This window comes from Alexandromys fortis, unplaced genomic scaffold, assembly GCF_014885135.2.
Source record: "Alexandromys fortis isolate MF-2015 unplaced genomic scaffold, M_Fortis_MF-2015_v1.1 scaffold_54, whole genome shotgun sequence".
Classification (NCBI taxonomy): domain Eukaryota; kingdom Metazoa; phylum Chordata; class Mammalia; order Rodentia; family Cricetidae; genus Alexandromys; species Alexandromys fortis.
The window spans coordinates 153921-173990 of record NW_026067958.1 but is presented as its reverse complement, the minus strand read 5'-3'; the positions used below and the strand labels follow the sequence as shown (position 1 = coordinate 173990).

The window sequence follows — 20070 nt, the reverse complement described above, 5'->3', positions numbered from 1 at the left end:
TTTTCATTGTGTGCTAAAATCATAATAACTATAGATGTAGGTACCTAGCAAGAGATCAGGGGAGAAGATGGGATCTTCCAACAAAGGGAGAATAGAATATAGTGTTATGAAGACATAATGGGGAAACTAGAATAGGAGGATTAAATGGGGAGGAAGGTGATAGAAGTATAAAAGAGCAATATGGGGTGGACAAGCAACACTAGAGGTATTTTGAAGAACTATTTGGAAACCTGCTACTATAAAAGTTTCCTAAAATACATAAGAAGATGTCACCACATAACGTGGGAGATGATGCTCCAACTAAGCATCCATGCTGTCAAGTAAAGCCTCCAGTGCCAAGAATGATACCTCTTAACTCTCTTAATGCAACTTTCATTAAGATATAATGAATCCATTCAGATTTTCATTTGGTTAAGATGCCAACTCTTCTTAAAATACCAGGATCCCCTAAACTCACAGTGAAGTCAATATTTCATATCAATTTCACATTAATTCTCCAAGATTTCACTCTTAATGGGTGTGCTTATGAATGCATTGGTCTAGTTTCTGAATGTAGTTAAGCATCCATTTAAAAATTACAAGAAAGCAAATAAATAGCATGCCCATTAATTTTATCTTCTTCACTTACATGTAAGCATTACAATTGGATAGCTATTAAAATGTTAATTATTTCATCTTCATTTTCAGAATGCTCCTTCGAGTATAATCTCTCTACCATATTCTTCATATAATCCTACTGTATCAGGCGGACCTTAAGCAGAAGGGGTCATTTCCTCAGATGAGCAGAAGCATGGTTTCAGATTCCTACACATCTACCAAATGTCTCAAATTAGACATCCTATAAACACACTCATGAGGATTTTTATACATCCTCAGGATTTAATCATAGCCCAAAAGATATTATGGTGCTTTTGAAATTTTTCTCTGCCTCACTGACTTGTTATAAAGAACCCAATTTCTTTTCTAAATATGTTTTTTGATTATGAATGTGTGCCTGTGTATATGTATATATAAGTACCACATGTGTATCTGGTATGTGAGGCCAGAAACATGTGGCAGACCTCCAGAAACTAGAGTTAAAGACAGTTGTGAATCATGTGGGTATTGAGAACTGAACCTGTAGCAAATGCTTTTAACGGCAGAGTTATTTATATAGCCTCATAGTATAGATTATTTTATTTACTATTGATCAAAACTAATATATATATATGTGTGTGTGTGTGTGCAATGTGAGTGTAGGAATGTGTGTGTTGGTACAAATATATATGTATGCATATGTGTGTATATGTAAATTTGTACATATGAAAGCCAGAAGTCAGTATCAGGCATTGTTCCACAGGAGTCACCTACATTGTATTTTTTGTCCATTTGGTTTTGTGTTTCTTGAGACAGGATCTCTCACTGCTCCTAGTCTTCAATGATCAGGCTAACCCAGCAGGCTAACCCTATTGATCTGTCATTTTCTGTCTCCTCAGCATAGCATTACCAGCTGTGGGTTTCTAAATGCACACTACCACTTCTCCTCGGGAAGCCGCACACACACACAGCTCCACTTCTTCTAGGGACAAATCTCAGTCCCTCACACTTGGAGACAAGTACTTCAGCAACAGATCAATCCTTCCTGTGCTTCACTAATCACAAACCTTAATACACATTAAATAATGTAAGGATAAACAAAGAGTTTAACATTATTCACATATGCTATTAGCTTCATAATTAATATATAATTAGTGTTACTTTAGAACAATTGTTTACTTCTTCAAATATTTTAACTACCTTTTTTTAGTAGAAATATTTTATAAGTTTAAGGTCTCAATATACCCCAATACATTTTAATTTATTTTCCTTGTATTCCTTTTAGTAGTTGTTAGTTGAAAACTGAGATGGGTCAACAAAAATGTGTAATCTCTTATACTTTGAATATTTAAGGTTATGTTTCAATAAGTTCAAGAACTTACTTTCTTATAGAACAGACTTATATAGCATCAGCACAGATAGCATTCGTATACTCCAGTCATGAAGGAAGGCTATGCTTTCTCTGGAGATGGATTAACTGAGGAGGCTCGGCGGCATTTCAAATAACCCGTCTAAGCAGACTTACCCCTAGATAGTCTTGGTAAGTTTGCATTCTCTACGCTATTCTACACAGTGTTAGGTCTATTGCAGATGAAGTGCATGTAATACTGTCTACTGAAAACCAGGTAAAAACTTTCTCTCAATCATATTTAAATACCACCTCTGTGATTAACAGAAAAGAAAAAGTGAAAGTGATGGAGTTCCCTTTTTTGATCAGTAAAAATTCCAGACAAATTATTGAACTCATTCTGTATGGATGACATTCGTTTTTTTTAAGTACAAGAGAGGTGTAGATACTAGTAGAGAACATGTCCATTTTCTACACTAAACACATAGTTACATTTTAACATCTATTACAATGCAATTGGCAAAATATCTTTTATCATTTTATCATAATAAGCTATTTTTATATCACCAGTGTGTAGATTCATAGGATTCACAGTATTCTCTAACATTGCCATAATATATTGGAAGTTGCTAACTCAGTGAATGTCAATGGTATTTTTAAGAAATCACTAAATATTCCAGGATAAAACAACATGTGGACATTCTAAACCATCAAGTATTTCAATGTATACATTCAGAAATTCAAATAAATACATCTATTGGTCTAAAAAGAATAAGTAATTACATACTGCTCGTGATTTGTTTTGTTTTAATAATCTTTTTTCCCTTGTTATGATGAGAGGATGTAACTAACGTTCCACGGAAACCATTTTAAACATTTCGCAGTTTGAACTTAACTTAGGGTATCACTGCACAGTGTGGCACTCTCCTGTTGCAGGAAGCAGTAGCTCTTATCAGTGAGCATCTGTTGCACTGCAGTGTACCCTGTGGTTAAGCTATGATAGTCAGCACCTTAGATGTGTTAACACCACTATTGATATGCATGGCTTTCATCTTACTGATAGTTTTCATAGAAGGTAACCTCATTGTGCCTGGAAAAGCATATAACAAGAATAATGTGTAATTAAAACAGAAAATCTCTCTCTGCTCTTGATTTTCTTCATATTTTGTTAAAATATATAAGACTATTTACTTAAGACTGATCTGATTTGAAATCAGATGCCTTTCAATAGAGTCTTCCAGTATTCGACTTATCTAAGACAGGGTTGTCTCCACAGAGAACCCAGAAACTACTAAATACAATAGAGCTTGGAGAAAATTTGGGAGACAATTTTTAAGTAAAGGCTTGTAAAATAGATTTTAGTTTTAAAGCATTTTTTTCATTATGAAGCAATGCATAACTAGGAATTTATTTCATTTTCATCCATTTCCTTATCTTCTGCCCTACAACCTATAAAAACACAAAGGAAGTAGAACTGAAAACACACCTGTTGGAAGGGGAGGAGCCAAGTCTTCCTCTGTGAAGCCGAGAGATGGCAGACATCCCTTTGTAAGCACAATGTCATCAAGGGCGATATTGCCAGGGTAGCCTTCCCCAACTCTGCCTTCAAATTTGAGTCGAAAGTCTTCATCACTAGACAACAACAATTCTTTTCTCTGCCAGAAATTGCCTTGTTCTTCAATGAGATTGAGCAGTGTCTTTGTGTGGTTTGTGACTGTCACTTGGAGCAAGATGAGGTTCCTACTGCCAGGACCATACATGTGATAATTAAAAATTATCTGTAGCAAGAACAGAACATTACAAATGATAAGTATAATTATTTCCACTTCAAAAAATTTCAATATCCTTTTCTTTACTAACAGATATGGAAGGCAAGTTAGATGGGTACAGTCTATTGATTCCTAAGCACTTTAGTACTGAATAAAGGCAGAATAGATACATGCAGGGAAGATAGTATAATAAAGTTGAATAGAAATTCAGAAGAAGATGAAAAAGATTTATTTTTCTATTTCTAAAGCAAAATTCCTCTCTAAAATCCCCATGTTGGCAATTAACCTTCAATGTTCAAGCACGAACAGAAACTTTGTGTCACGACATCTCTGTCTTCACTAATGGACTGGTGACACATGAGAGTGACTTCATTATGGCCCAAATGGGTGTTTATGTTGAATTACCAAGGAGTATTTTGCTTATTCCACTACACTCCTATAATAGAAGCACATTTTTAGTGCTATAGGACAAGGGATTCCACAGAGCAAACCCTGCAGAGTTGCTCTTACCAGATTTTACTTAGGATACTAGAAAGAGGCACCAAGAGAACAGACCCTGGAACTTCTAAAACTAATAAAACTGCTATTTCAAGCGATTCATATTCCAAAATGTAAGAGACAGAGTTTACTAGATTATCAGTCATTCTGATGTGGTAGAAGAGAGGGAAGGAAAATTCTGGGAGACAGAAGAAAATGGGTTCTAAACAATAATGATTCAGAGCTTTTAAAGGCTTTTCTTTTGCCAGGTGTCTGAGAGAAAATGATTACAGAAGGAACTCTTTATACAAGAAGAATACACTATTGAAACATCAACAATTGTGCAGAGAATACTCTGGAGAAATAGAAGGAATGTACTTCAATAGTGAAAGATATGGTTAACTAATATATGTAATGGATTATTACAGAAGCTTGGACTAAGGGGAGAGCCATGGACGTGAATATCCAAATTCCATAGCTGATAAAATCTCCAAGTGTTTTTCTTTGTAAAATTATCTCCACTAATTAGTTTTTCCAAGACAAATTTTATGATGGTTTTTTCTGGGACACAAAAACTTATCTAGATTACTTATTTTAGTGATGAATAAAAGGGACTGGATGGATCTCATAAATCAGCAGATACAAGGAATTCAGGATCAGCTTTGTGACCTTCTGCTGTGTGAATCCCAGGCAGCTACAAGCATCCCTAGCCAATGTTCTGCTTTACATTCTCATTAATATAAAGACAATGAAACACGTATTTTCTATCTGTATCTTAAGATATTTTTAAATCATGCCAATAGGTTTATATGGAAACAACCCCCTCACCTTTGTTTCCTGGGAGACTATTGATGAAAACAAAAACTACTCCCAGGGTAAGAAGGAATAAACATCTGTAAAATATTAAGTCTTCTAAATATTTTTATTAAAATCTTCATTATCTAAAGAATTTCAGTATTCTCTCTGCTACCTGCTTTTCATAATGAAAGAGAAAAACAATTTTATTTTCTTTGATCAAAGATATCCCATAAAGTGAAAGAACACACATAATTTTACCAAAAATTTCTTGTTGTTCTACTTACCTCATACAAATATTTGTCATCCTTGAGAGCCAACAATTCTCAGGATGACCTTTTCTTGACTATTTGTATTCAATCTATATCATAAATATTAACAAAACAAGCCATTTCTCTTAAAAATTTGACCCTTCCAGATATCCCTTATAATTCTGATAGGAGGTTTTAATATGAGCAATTATAATTTGGTGACCAAAGGGATATAGAGATGGATGAGATTTTTAGTTTCTATGACAAAACAATTATTTTAAGCATTTATAGAAAATATTGTAATATAAAAACTTGGAAATCAAACTATAATTTTATATATTTTATGCTTTACTAGTTAATTAGATGTCTAGACTAAAGCTAACTTGCAATTTTGAGACTTTTCTAAGGACATATACAACTAAATTTATAGACATAGACAACATATATTACATCTGGTGTGTATAGCTTTCAATTTTGAGGAAGTGTCATTTCTTTGCAAAACAGCAAAAGCATGTAAAAGGATGTTTTATTAAATTCTATTTGGTACCAAACCAAAGGGTAGTTTGTTGTTTGATTTTTCACTTCCATTCTGAACTTCTGACCAAGTTTTCTCTCTAAAACTCTTATCCAATTCCTTTTTTGTAAAACCTCACTGCCCAGCTGAGAGCAGAGATTACTCTGGGAGAGTCCAATTGTGAAGACATCCTAGGATGAGACAGAAAATTCCCTTTGATGAACTGAAGGTTTACCAAGGATTAAGGCCAATGGTGATGACTGTTTTTTGAAGGGTGATGCACATACGGTTCTCTTTGGGTTACAGCTACCTCTACTGTGCACACAGCACAACAAAGAGCATCATTTTGAGTATCATATCATAACAATTTAGATTGTGAAATTCAGATTCTAACCTGAAATGAGCAGAAAAAAATTCTTTAAATAAAATTTACTTCCTTTCGGTGTTCAAATATTGGGGAACAACCAACCCAGCATATGTATGCTGTAACATAATTTTAATGTTGCATATCTCATAGTACAAATAAGTGATTTATTTAACAGTCTCTTGTGATCAAGGTAACAGGGGAATGACTTCTAAGAGCTTACTTTATAGTTAGTGCCTTAAATTACATTTAGTTGTGTTGAGTCCTGTAGCTGAGATGCCTTAGACATTTATTCAAATTTTTATAAGCTAAGGATGAGGTCCTGTTTGTTTTGCCTATAACTTTTTTCATTGTTTTAAAACCAAATCTACTTTTATCCTCTCTGAAAATATGTCTTTGTCTCTTTTATAGATAGCTCTAGCTACATCAGAGTCTTCAATATATTATTTATATAGTGCATGTTATTTATTTATTTTTCTTAGTGGTGGTCATAAAATTCTCATAGTTTCTATAATCACTAAACTCCTAGGGGAAACAAAACTGGCCTTTTACTTATTTTGTATTATCTATAATCATGAATAGTTAACCCTGGAATTTTTCCAGTTATTTCCAAAATTCTGACTTCTGTATAGTATATTCACAAGAGAGTTTCTCCAGTAATTCTAATAACTATTCCCATTTATTCTTTTTCCTCTCAAATATGCTATGCTGAGTAAGTCCAAATATACAGTGTTTCTAGCCCCAGGCACCCCATTTTCTGCACATGGCCCTTTCCAATAGCTGTTTATAAGATTCCTTAATTTTCCCCTCATACCTTGCAGTCTTTGCTTCTCTTGCTTATAACTGGGCTTGAAATTCTGGCTGTTTTCACGGACTGCTGTGGGAAATAGGTTTTAAGAAGGATGTAATGACCAGAAGAGTTTCCCAGTGTATGGTCTACAGCTGGCTCCGTGCTTGTAGTTGGGACGTTGCTGGATTTCAGATTCCAGTCAAAACCCTCATCCTGATCCTGTTCCCAGGCACAAAGGTCAAATTCGAAGTCACATCGCCCACCAGAGGTACCTGAAAAAATTGCAAGCTTAGATTGGAAACAAAGAAAAACTACCCACCTTCATTTTTTTTTCTTTTCCCTAAATCTTTTCTTTTCCGTTTCCCCCCTTTACTGTAAATAGATTCTTTCTCATACAATATATTCTGACTATAGTTTTTCCTCCCTCTACTTTTCTTAATTCCTCTTCCCCCTTTCCTCCCCTCTAGATCTACTCCCTTTCTGTCTCTTACTAGAAAAGAACAGGCTTCTAAGAGATGACAAACATGACAAAATAAAATATAATAAGATGAAGCAAAATCATTATATCAAAGTTAGACATGCAACCCAACATGAGAAAAAGAGTCCCAAGAGTCCGAGCCCCACTTGTTCCAACAGTCAGGATTCCTATACGAGTATTAACCTGAAAACTATAATATATATGCAGAGGACCTAGTGCAGACCTGTAGGTCCTGTTCTTGTTTCAGTCTCGTATGTGCCTTCAACAAATGATTCAAAGGGCTTTGCTCTCCTGGTGTCCTTCATCCCCTCTGACCCTTTCAATCTTTACACTTCCTCTTCTGCAGGATTCCCTGAGCTCTAAGGAGAAGGATTTGATAGAGACCTCCTTCTAATGACTTAACACATCCAAAGATCAATGCATTCATTCAACCTCTGCGATTTTTCAATCTGCAGTGGATGGTAATTAAGACAAATACCCATGACCCAACTACCCATGGTGTAGAAAATAAGAGATTTCAGAGTGCTTAGAGCAAAAGGGGAAATATATTTCATAGCCCTAATAGACTGAAGGATCATTGTGAAAGATTGGCTGAAAGTGTGTAGGATCCTGTCATAGTAGATGACTACTAAGAAACATTAGCTTTTGTACACAGCACGGAACTGCACAGATGAACTTGCAACAGTTGTAAAAGTATTCACAGAAGATATGAAAGGCAACGCAAAACCAAATCTCAGTTCTTTATATATTTTGGAGATCAGAACTTTGTCTGTTGCGGGGTTGGTGAAGATCTTCTCCCAGTCAGTAGGTTGCCTTTTTGTCTTAGTGACAGTGTCCTTTGCTTAACAGAAGCTTCTCAGTTTCAGTAGGTCCCATTTATTCAATGTTGCCCTTAATGTCTGTGTTGTTGGGGTTATACATAGAAAGCAATCTCCTGTGCCCACATGTTGTAGGGTACTTCCCACTTTCTCTTCTATCAGGTTCAGTATGTTCAGATTGATATTGAGGTCTTTGATCCATTTGGACTTGAGTTTTGTGAATGGTGATAGATATGGGTCTATTTTCATTCATCTACAAGTTGACATCCAGTTGTGCCAGCATCATTTGTTGAAGATGCTTTCTTTCTTCCATTGTATACTTTTAGCTCCTTTATCGAAAATGAGGTGTTCATAGATTTGTGGGTTAAAATCCGGGTCTTCTATATGATTCCATTGGTCGACTTCTCTGTTTTTATGCCAATACCAAGCTGTTTTCAATACTGTAGCTCTGTTTATATATAATAGTTTAGTTTGTTGTATACAGTTGTGACTGTGGCTTAAATAAAATTATTTTTTTACAAATCTAGCATTAGCCTTAAAACCATTAAGAAAAAAAGTGTTAATGTTGTGCAACTTTCCTCCCTGAAACATTAATTCATGCTTCATGGAATGAACTATTTCTTTTCTTTCACCTTTGTTTCTTATGTCTCATTAAATAATTAGGAATGCTATTATTAAGTAATGGAGTCTAACTTGATAAATACTCCCTGAAACAAAAGTTATAACTCATCATTTTAATTGTTTAGAAAAATATTTAATATAGACATGGAAAAATTTTGGAATTTTAAATAAAAAGTGAAATATGCACTAACTTGAGTTAGTTATTGCAATAAGCTGCAGAAATTAAAGGTTAAGTTGTATGGAACACCAAACTATTTCTTAGATGTTCTCTTGACTACTTAACTACTTGTATTGTTTAAGATACATTTTTCTCTCAATTCCATGTTTGTAGTAGTTATACAGACATCTCTTAATAGCTATATAATAGGCGATAAACCTAAAAATGTTGGTGAAAATGTTTCAGAATTAAGCCAAATGCTACAATTGGTCATGTCTTACAAATTATTTGTTCAAGACACTTATAAAAAACATTTAATGATTCTTTGATAATTGTATTATTTATTATTTCCTCTTTCCTTCCCTCCTTCCAAACACTTTCATACACCCCTTCTTGTTCTTTTTCCTTAATTATTGTTATCTACATATGTATATATGGATAAATATGAACACTTTGAAGACATATTTAGCTTGTATAAAACCTGAGTATGATTAATTTGTTCAAGTGTAGCAAAATATATCATTTATAATTATTTTCAAGTAATAAGTTTTGATTAATTTGTACTTAAATATTAATGAAGAAATGAAAACTTGTAAAAGCATAAACATATTTATCCAGAAGGTGAAAAGCACCTAGGAAGCTTTGCAGCATGTCCACGTCTATTAAAACAAATAGCACTCCTGCGAAGAAAGCTTGTTTGGACAACTGTTTGAGTTATGCTGAGGCTGTTTTATTTAAATAAATGTGAATGATTTTTATCATCAAAACACCAGGAACCATCCTCTCTCGCACACTGGCTAAGGAAAAACTAATAAAAGCATGTAGAAGGTGCAGCAATTTCCCTATAAAGAATTTACTGCACAATACTGTCCATAAAGTGTTCTTTCTAAATTCTTTCTATACAGCACCAAGGAATATATTTTATTTATGGACATATTCTCATCACTGATCAGATAAAGTTTAAATTAATAAACTGTGTTTCTATAGGTTATGATGCGAGGAATGTGAAATAAACAGCTTTTATGATTATTGTCATAGCTTTTGGAAGGATAGAAATTTTGTGGTTACTTTTTATCATTCTTGAGGCAGACTAGTGATTTTTAGATCATTCCTCTTGCCACATTGAACACACAATTCTAAGGTGGCTTTGAATGTCTGAAGCTACTTTGGGTTGTCTTCTCCTGTGGTTGTGCTGACAAAGCACAAACCCAGTACCGTTTTCCTGGTTCCAGATGGAAGCAGAAGCCTCTCTAGTGTCCTTCCATAATGTGATATCTTAAGCTGTCTCATGTTTTACTAATATGTTCCCATAAAAAAGGAATTGTGTAACATAAAAGTATTTGGAATTCAAACACACATATACCCTGGGTAAAATGTAGTTGCTAGGTACAAACTCTATCATTGTGCTAAATTTCAAACCACACTTTTTTTTATTATTATAACAAAAGTTTGGTCAAATTTGGACTTGGTTTAGGGTAATATTTCATCTTTCTACTTGCAGATGTTTTTAAGATCTTTTTGGCTGGTAATGATCTCTCTCTAGTTGACCAAGATATGTGTCTGGATGATCAAAAGATGGCTGTGAATGACTACCAGATTGACCTTGAGGTCTTGAGATCTTTCTGGGACCCATAAGATTTCTATCTTATTATCAAAAGTATGTTAGGTAATATTATTGTTACTTCAGAGAAGTAATTGCCTGGGGGAGCCTATGTTTTAGATCTCTCTGAATGGCTATCTATTACCCTGAGAATTTCTGAATACTGGCCTTGATTTTCTTCTAAATTATATCTCTGTGTTTTGGGTTCTATCCAACTCCATTCGGGTCTTACATTGTCATGCTCTCTTTAATTAAAAACTACTTTTTATAGTATGTGTTCAGTTTATTGAACATTCATCAAGTAATAAGGCCTATTCAATAATAATATATAAAATTATCATATAAATTGTGACCTGATATGTGGCAAATGTGGCATTCAATTTTCAAGTGTTCTATGCCTTTATTTAACCTAAAAATCAAAACCTCACAGAATTATTTGAAAAATAAACCTTTTTTTCTTTATTCCATATACAAATATCGTTTAAAATGGTATGTTATACTATATAGGGGAAAGCTAATAAATTATATCTTCATTGTACTTTTTTAGGCATGCAATTATTTTGACTCAGAAGTCTATGTTAAATTGATTAGTTACTCATTCAGCTAACCTTAAATCTTAGTCTATATTTTAATTATCTCTTTGCCATTATTTACATTACTAGTAGGCATATTTCCATGCCTGGTTTATTATTGTCATTTACATTGTGTAGCTTTGTATTTAAGCCAACACAAGTCAGAAAGATAATTTTATTCACTGTCATTTCTATTTCCATCTTTTCTGATACCTATTATCTCATCTCAGTTTTTACATCTTAATATTTTTGTCTCAAGAAAGATTTGTACTTCTTGATCATAAAATTACTATTTTATAACATAATTCCTGCTTAAAATTTCACTTATGAATGTAACTATTTTTATAAATCTTCATTGTCTTGTCTAACTCCATTACAATCTGCTTCTTTATGCTCCTACTGCCTTTTACTACTATTTTACACAAATCCTCTTTTTATGTGTTTAATGCACACAGTGTATATTAACTCGATTTGTCCAAGTAAAATTGAATAATACATTTTTGAAGAATGAATAATCCCGATCCAGGTTATTTAGCAGTATCTGGGTTACAGTACAGAAGTAGCTTTAGAATATGTGCCTACTATTTGGTACTCTCAATTTTGTTTGTTGTAGAAGCACTTTTCTTGAGGTCCTGCACTGACCATACCCCAATTTCGACATAATAGATTATAATTACTGTGAACTTTTGTAATGAGCTGGAGTTCCTTCTCACTCTGATTTGGCTCTGTGACTCTTTAGTCACCACAATATTTAAATAATTCCAACAGCAACAGTCCAGAACACCACTCATCATAATATCCCAGTTCCTGTTGTCTTTCTAGATGTAACCCTAACCCCCTCTGCCCATGTTGGGCCTCACTATTACAAATGAAAATGAAGCTCTCTCCTTACTTTATGTCACATTCTTTCTTACTTCAAGAGAATAATAATCTAGGGGAAAGTATAAACAACTCACTTTGTTAAAATTATAAAGAACAGGCCAGGCGATGGTGGTGCACGCCTTTAATCCCAGCACTCAGGAGGCAGAGGCAGGCGGATCTCTGTGAGTTCGAGACCAACCTGTTCTACAGAGCTAGTTCCAGGACAGGCTCCAAAGCCACAGAGAAACCCTGTCTCGAAAAAACAAAAAACAAAAAATATTATAAAGAACAAACTGACTCTTGAAATGTTAGATACCTGTTTAAGCTACTAAAATGGAAATGAAGTTGTTTTATATTGACTATTGTGATTCAGAAACTATGTACTCACATGTAACAGCATTTTTGTATGGATAGTGAGGTCATTAGGTTTCTGTAAACTTGACACATGCTAACTCAGTATCAGAATAGGATCCTCAATTGAGAAAATGCCTCAATCAGACTGCCTGTAGGCATCTCTTTACACATTTTATGGATGAAAGATTGATATTGTTGGCTGCAGCTCACAGGGAAGTGATGTCACCCATGGGCAGAGGTCCTGAGTTATCTAAGAAAACAGGCTGAGCAAGCCATGAAGTACAATCAGTAGGCCATGTTCCTCCATGGCTTCTACATCAGTCTCTGCTTCCCAGGCTGCCTTGAGCTCCTGCTATGACCTCCCTTGATGATACAGTAGGACCTGTTTTATCACAGCAATATAAACCCTGATAATGAGAGATAGTGGGAGTATATTTTACTTGAAAATACATTAGAGGAGGATGTTTGGAGAATATGCAAATACAAAAGTAAAAATTCACATGCTCGATAAGTTATAAAAAAAACATAATAATAGAAGCTTATTGTGAGTAAATTTCAAATTATGTTTCTAATTCAAAATTTTAAGTGCCTGAATTGGGTGTAAGTCAGGGTAACTATAGCAGGAAATAGGACTGACACCATTAAATATAAAAAATTTCAAATAGTTTCTATTAGTTTTTATTAGATTACCATTGTCCTTAACTCAGCAGAGGTTTCTGAATCCTCACGTTGTTACTGTATGCACAGCCAGTGAAGCTGACCACTTTTATAGAAGCGTATCCTTTGTCTTTGGTGACCACCATGATTGGGTGATCACTCCTTTTCCTTCTGCTGCCTCTGATTCTGTCACTTGTCAGCATTCTCCTCTTAACTATTGCTGCTATTTGGGATTATTCATGCTATTCCTGTTGTCTATCCTCTCTATGCTATTAAACTCCTGATTGTATTTTTATTACCATTGTGGATATAATATAATATAACTATATACATATTCTATTTTTGTTACCATTATGTATGTATATAATACAATTGCATATATTATATAATGTTATATAATCGTGTGTGTGTTCCTGGCATTATAAAAACAATAGAAAAGTCTTTCTCAAACCTGATATCTTTGTGGCCAGCTCTTGAATGGTAACATTTCTAACAGTATTGGATACTTGTCAGGCTATAAATCAATACATGAAGCTGTGATCTTTAAAGCTTTTTGTCCTTGTTTAACTAAGGATAGTAGACAAAATTGTTAGTAATCTACTCACTAAACCCAGATATTCCCCTACCATTAAGTAATTCTCAGATTTATAAGGTCCTCCTCCTTATAGAAATTAACTTTCTTTTCATTGAAAGTACTTGACATAATGGTCTCTTTAATAGAATATTAAATTTAATAGCCTTTCTGTGACCCTCAATTTTTATAGTTGTATATGTTGTCAGAGTATTGTCTCTAAAACTCAAATTTTATGGCACCACTACTCTGCTTATATTGTTTAAGTGGCTTTTAAAGCATTCACTTCTTTGCATTGGTTTACATTACCTGTTTGTTGCCTTTGATTTATATTTAGCTGATCCCATCTGAAATGGAATGTCCCAGGCTAACCATATCAACTCACAATAATGTCTTTTATTTTTGCATCTGTGCAAGCAACTCTGTAATTCAGCTATCTCGAATTATTGTCTGCCATCTTCTCATGTACAGCCTCATACTTCTTCTTAGACACAATTAGCACATGCCAGTTAAAAACATTAAAACTGTTAAAATTCTTAGACTGTTTGAATTTTCTAGATAGTCAAGAATTACAAAGATCATTGTGATGGTAAAATTATTACTAAATTACTTCAGTATTTCTTGGATAGTTAAGGAAAATTTTAAAACTTAAAAATAACCAATAAGAGAAATGGTGAATTATAAAGGATTGGGTGATACATGCAAGATAACATCAAAGTCTTCAAGAATGCCTTAACTGTTATATTCAGAATATGATAAATGGTACTGTAGACATGAAAACTCAACTTTACCAATTTAATAAAATTTAGGCTTTACTATTAGCAAGTAGAGACTTTGAGCCAGGCAGTGGTGGTGCATGCCTTTAATTCTAGCACTTGGGAGGCAGAGGCAGGCAGATCTCTGAATTCGAGGTCAACCTGGTCTACAAGACATAGTTCCAGGACAGGCTCCAAACCACAGAAATACCCTGTCTCAAACAAACAAACAAGCAAAAAGAAGTAGAAAATTACCATCAAAAGACTATAGTAAGAAACTATGGAAACAATGATTTAGTATTGGAAAATTGTTACTTCACTAAGGGGTACCTGAAAACCAAGCAAACTTTTTAATCCGAGATGGTATGCTTTCTCTAGGAAAGCATTCAAATGAGAGTTAATTGACTCTTCTGCACTGTCTCCCAAGTTATAGGAATGATCTCTCTGTTGACTGTGACTTCATTTGTCAATATATTTAAAAACAATTTGAAATTCTGGGGCTGGTTGACCCATATACTTGTCCTATGGGAGTTTTCACATTTTAATAGAATGGAGTTAAGTGCTAGAATGGAAAGCTGAAAAAGTAAGTTCGGTGATAACAGAACAAAAATGAATCCTTCAGAATAATTCTTATCTCATATCCTGTTTTGAAGGGCTTGGAGTAACTTTTAAGACTCATAATTATTCATAATTGAATCAACTTAACTTTGACATCTTTATTACTTTTTTTTTTTTTGAGACAGGGTTTCTCCTGTCCTGGAACTAGCTCTGTAGACCGGTTTGGTCTTGAACTCACAGAGATCCGCCTGCCTCTGCCTCCCGAGTGCTGGGATTAAAGGCGTGCGCCACCATCGCCCGACAACATCTTTATTACTTATATAAGGATTAATAGTTTTTATTATATCCAAATGTTTTCATTATTTAATTAATTAATTTTTTATATTTAAAAACTGACATGAAAGAAAAAGACAAGAAACAGAAATCACAAGCTGAAATAAAAGAGGAGATATTCAAGAACTCGTGGCTGTCAAAATTACACTAGGTAAATTCTTTTTTTTTTTTCTGAAACAGAGTTTCTGTGTCACTTTGGAGCCTGTCCTGGAACTGGCTCTTGTAGACCAGGCTGGCCTCAAATTCATAGAGATCTGCCTGCCTCAGCTACCACCTCCTGGCTCACAATAAATAAATTCTAAAAACATAGATAAATATATAAGTAAGCCTGCTACTTGAGAAGCACATAGGTATACATTAAAGAACACATTTTGATTTTGTTTTGTGACTCTTAAGAAAATACAACCAATAATAAACTTTTCCTAATAATCAAATTTCAAGGCTCAATTGGTCTTACTGAAGATTTTCCTAGAAAATATTCAGTTCAGACAGATTGGAAGAAACAACAAAATCCCTATGTTCAGATCACATAATTATATACATAGAAACTCTAGAATGCATGACATAACTCAGAAATTTTATTCAGTGATTAAAAAATAATACATAAGACAGACATAAAATTAATTTCATTTTCTGAAACCTAGTAATGAACATTAAATAATGTATATCATTTGTAATCTTTCAAAAGTGAAATGATTAAGTATAAATCTATTAGCCACAAATAAAATTTGTACTCTGATACTAGTAATCATTGATGACAGAAGTCAAAGATTTAAGTAATGGAGAGAACTATTCTCAAAAAGCAGAAGATAAAACGCAAAGAAAATGCCACCTCTTCCAGATCCTCTTCCTCATTTAAATAATTGTGAACAAATTGATATTTTAATATAAATGATAATTTTCTAAACCATAAATTTAAAGTTCGGAGTACTTTAATAATAAAATATCTATTAAAAGATCAGAAGGTAAATGGGATACTATTACATAATTTCAATGCATAACACATTAAGAGGTGTCACTAGACAGTTTTTAGCTATCATATATTTGTAGCTATGAAGAATGCACTATGATAGTACAAGGGCAGACACTTTATGATGGTCAGATTTATATAGCTGCCACCAATCTGCCATGAAACAGCTCTTAAAACTGGACTGTTGATTTTGTTACACAGTTCTAAAGGCAGGAGTCAAAGTTCAGTTGGCTGTGCTGCATTTAGCACTTCCTTCAGGAAGGAAGTCTATCATGACCAGAGCATGTGGCCGAGAAAACCATGCAACTAATGATAATCAGGTGGTACACTGGTAAGAGAGGAAAAGAGAAAGAACATTCTACAATGTTCTAGGGAACATCACCCAGTGGTTCAGAATTCTATCTAGGTTTGTGTCTTTGATAGTCTACTACATTCCCATAGTACCTTGCTGTGAACCAAATATTTACTTTATGATTGTTTGGGGGACATGCTGGATCCAAACAACAGAACATGTAGAAATAAATAGACCAGAAGGAGTACAAGGTAACTTTAGTCATTACAATCAATTATATTTGGTATGGATGTAAATGGCAAAGTAATAATGAAAAAGCAATTGAATGGAGGGCAGACTTGAGACTGTGAGCTACTAATGCATAGCTATAAAAAATAAGGGATCTGAGCTTAAACTTTATACATTTTGCAAAAATAAACAAAATGGGTCACTGACTTAAATATAAAACACATGTGATAAAACTTTTAGAAGAACAGGAGAAAATTTGTAGCGGTTAGGACTTCTTCCAAAGTTTTCCTAGGTACTACTTCAAAACCATGATCCTGAAGAAGAAATATTGACTCATTGGACTTAATAAAAATTAAAACTGTTTTCTTTGAGTAAATATCTGTTAAAGGAATTGAAACACAAATTGGGGCCTAAGGGCAAATAATTTCACCCATATATCAATAATGTATAAAATGCTGTTTAAAGTTGTTTGTAAAAATATTACTTAGAGAACAGTAAAAGAATGAAAAAGCATTTTAATAAGAAGGAAATATAAATTTTAAAAACACATGCATGAAAAATCACAGCATTTGGGAGACAGAGTTAGATGAATCTCTGTTCAAGGCCACTCTGGTCACATAATGAGTTCCCAGTCAATCAGAGAACATAGTGAGATACCCTGCTAGAGCTACATTGTAGGAGTTTTGTCAAAGGCCATGAGAGTTACATCAGCTAATGTTCAGATGTCAACCCACCAAATAAGTGATTCTCTGATGGAGGTTAATCCTACGTAAGCAAGGCCTGCAGGACCATCGACTTTGGAAACCATTGCTCACTTTTGCTAAAACAACTAAAACTGTCTCCCCAATATCTGCATTGTAGTGTGTAATCTCATGATTACATTATAATGTGTGTGTGTGTGTGATCTCATGTCTACATGCCAGTCTTATAGGCACATATATCTGTGGGTGGTCAGGAAGATGATCTTTCATTTAGATACATAACTTTGATATCTAGAAAATATACTAGGATATTTCTCATAACTAGATCTATTTGTCCCATGAGGACTGTAGACACTAAAAGCCTGTCTTGTTCCTTTTGCTCAGACTAATTACACACAGTTTGTTACTTTCACCTCAGAGCAAGTTCAAACTAGACTAAAGGATTATTGTAAATGGTTCATAAGTTTAAAACTTTACAGCTATGCACAAGATTAGAGTCACAGATGTCCAAACAAGGTTGCTAAATAAAGCAGCCTAAGAAAAACATGCCAATTCTTCACTTGCCAAGTCTGCTAATAATAGACCAATGTCTCAAAGTTTGTCACTGGCACTGTGCCCCACCCTTGATTTGTCAGTCTTTCTCCTCAAATCATGAAACCTTGAAATCTTTGTGAGGCCCTTTCAAATGGCTCAATTACTTATTGTTTACCCTAGGAATGTGCTTTTGACCAATGAGAGGTAACTTGCAATTTTTTTCAAGTGCCCTGAAACAAGAAATCTTTTAAGCTAGAGGAGAAAATAGAATTTGAACAGAGACAGAAGAATATAGTGACATGTTTGAAATACCACAGTGTGGCAGAATTCATTATCCATCAGATACCCTAAGAAGAAGTATCCTTCACCTGCTGTCAAATCCATTTTGAACCCTGAAGAGGACCTTGGGGCTGGACCCCAAAGGCACTCATTGGAGTTTGTGTCCAAAAACAATGAAATTATATTCAATATTGTTAAAACTAAAGGTGATACAAATTACAGTCATACTATCCCATACCCATAAAAACAGCAAGAATAAAAATAGTTATTATATCAAGTGTTTAAGTGTTGGAGAAAAAGCAACTCTTACTCAGTGCTAGTATTCATGAAAGATAATATAGTTAATATTGTAAATAAAACATTGAATGTTATATCTATATCATAGAACATGAGTAAAAGAGTAATAAAAAATTATTTATACAAGCAATGCCAAAGTACCTCAATGGCATTATCCTGATAGAAAAGAGACAGTCTGGGGAGGCCATATACCTTTTCTCTAAAAATGATAAAATATAAAACTAGAAATCAAAATAAAATCCATAGTTTTCCAAAGCCAAAAATGGTGCAAAAAAGGATAACTGTATGTGATAGGCCAGAAGATATATTTATGAATACAGAAACTATTAGCTGTAGTAATGATTATGAAATCAGCACATATAAGATACAAGAAAGCTAAACACACGTGCCAAAACCACTGTGTTAATTGACACTTTACTACATACACTTCTGTTCTGTTACTAATGCTATAACTACATGAAGGACATAGAAGACGTCTGTATTATCTATACATAGTTTCCAGTACATTCATATTATATCAAAATTTAAAGGAAATTGATATAATTTTGCAATTATTACAGGGTGATCTCGGTAGGAATTAGTGATATAATCATTTCATTTGTAGTTCCTTATTTTCTTATCATTTTCATTAAACAATAATAAAACATGAAAAACTAAGACCTTTGCTAATGGTGCTTTAAAAGTGTATTCTGGGGCTAGAACAATAACTTAGTGCTTTGGAGCATAGTTTCCTCTGGCAAAGGACTGGAATTCTGTTTCCTGTATCCACAAAGAGATTTACAACTATCTATAACTGAAGTTCCAGGGGATCCAATGCCCTCTTCTGGCCATTGTGAGCAATGCATACAAAGTGATACAGCTATAAAAAACACTCAAAAGAGATAAATTTAAGGATTTGTGCGTCGATGTTCATGAGTGAGATTGGCCTGTAATTCTCTTTCTTGGTTGAGTCTTTGTATGGTTTTGGTATCAGAGTAACTGTAGCTTCATAAAAGGAATTTGGCAATGACTCTTCTGTTTCTATATTGTGAAATACATTAAGGACTATAGGTAATAGGTCTTCTTGGAAGTTCTGGTAGAATTCGGCATTGAACCCATCTGTTCCTGGGCTTTTTTTTTTTTGGTAGGGAGGTTTTTGATAACAGCTTCTAATTCTTCGCGACTAACAGGTCTATTTATATTGTTCACCTGGTCCTGGTTTAACTTTGGTATATAGTATTTATCTAAAAAAGTGTCCATTTCTTTTACATTTTCCAGTTTTGTGGCATACCTTTTGTAGTAAGATCTAATGATTATCTGAATTTCCTCTGTGTCTGTGGTTATGTCCCCCTTTTCATTTCTGATCTTATTAATTTGCATATTCTCTCTCTGCCGTTTGATTAGTTTGGATAGGGGCTTATCAATCTTGTTGATTTTCTCCAGGAACCAGCTTTTTGTTTCATTGATTCTTTGGATTGTTTTCTGTGTTTCTATTTTGTTGATTTCAGCCCTCAGTTTGATTATTTCCAGTCTTCTACTCCTCCTAGGTGAGTCTGCTTCTTTTTTTTCTA

At 34.0% G+C, this 20070-nt stretch overlaps 1 protein-coding gene across 1 annotated transcript in view; it reads right to left on the bottom strand.

Moving 5' to 3' along the window:
* The window catches only part of Malrd1 (MAM and LDL receptor class A domain containing 1), a 463630-nt gene that overhangs the window by 301277 nt on the left and 142283 nt on the right, over positions 1-20070 (bottom strand). The window contains exons 12-13 of the mRNA XM_050152697.1: positions 6909-7156; positions 3411-3702 (exon numbers count right to left, since the gene is read on the bottom strand). Of these exons, the coding sequence (XP_050008654.1) occupies positions 3411-3702; positions 6909-7156 (540 nt within the window). The remainder of the gene's footprint in view (positions 1-3410; positions 3703-6908; positions 7157-20070) is intronic.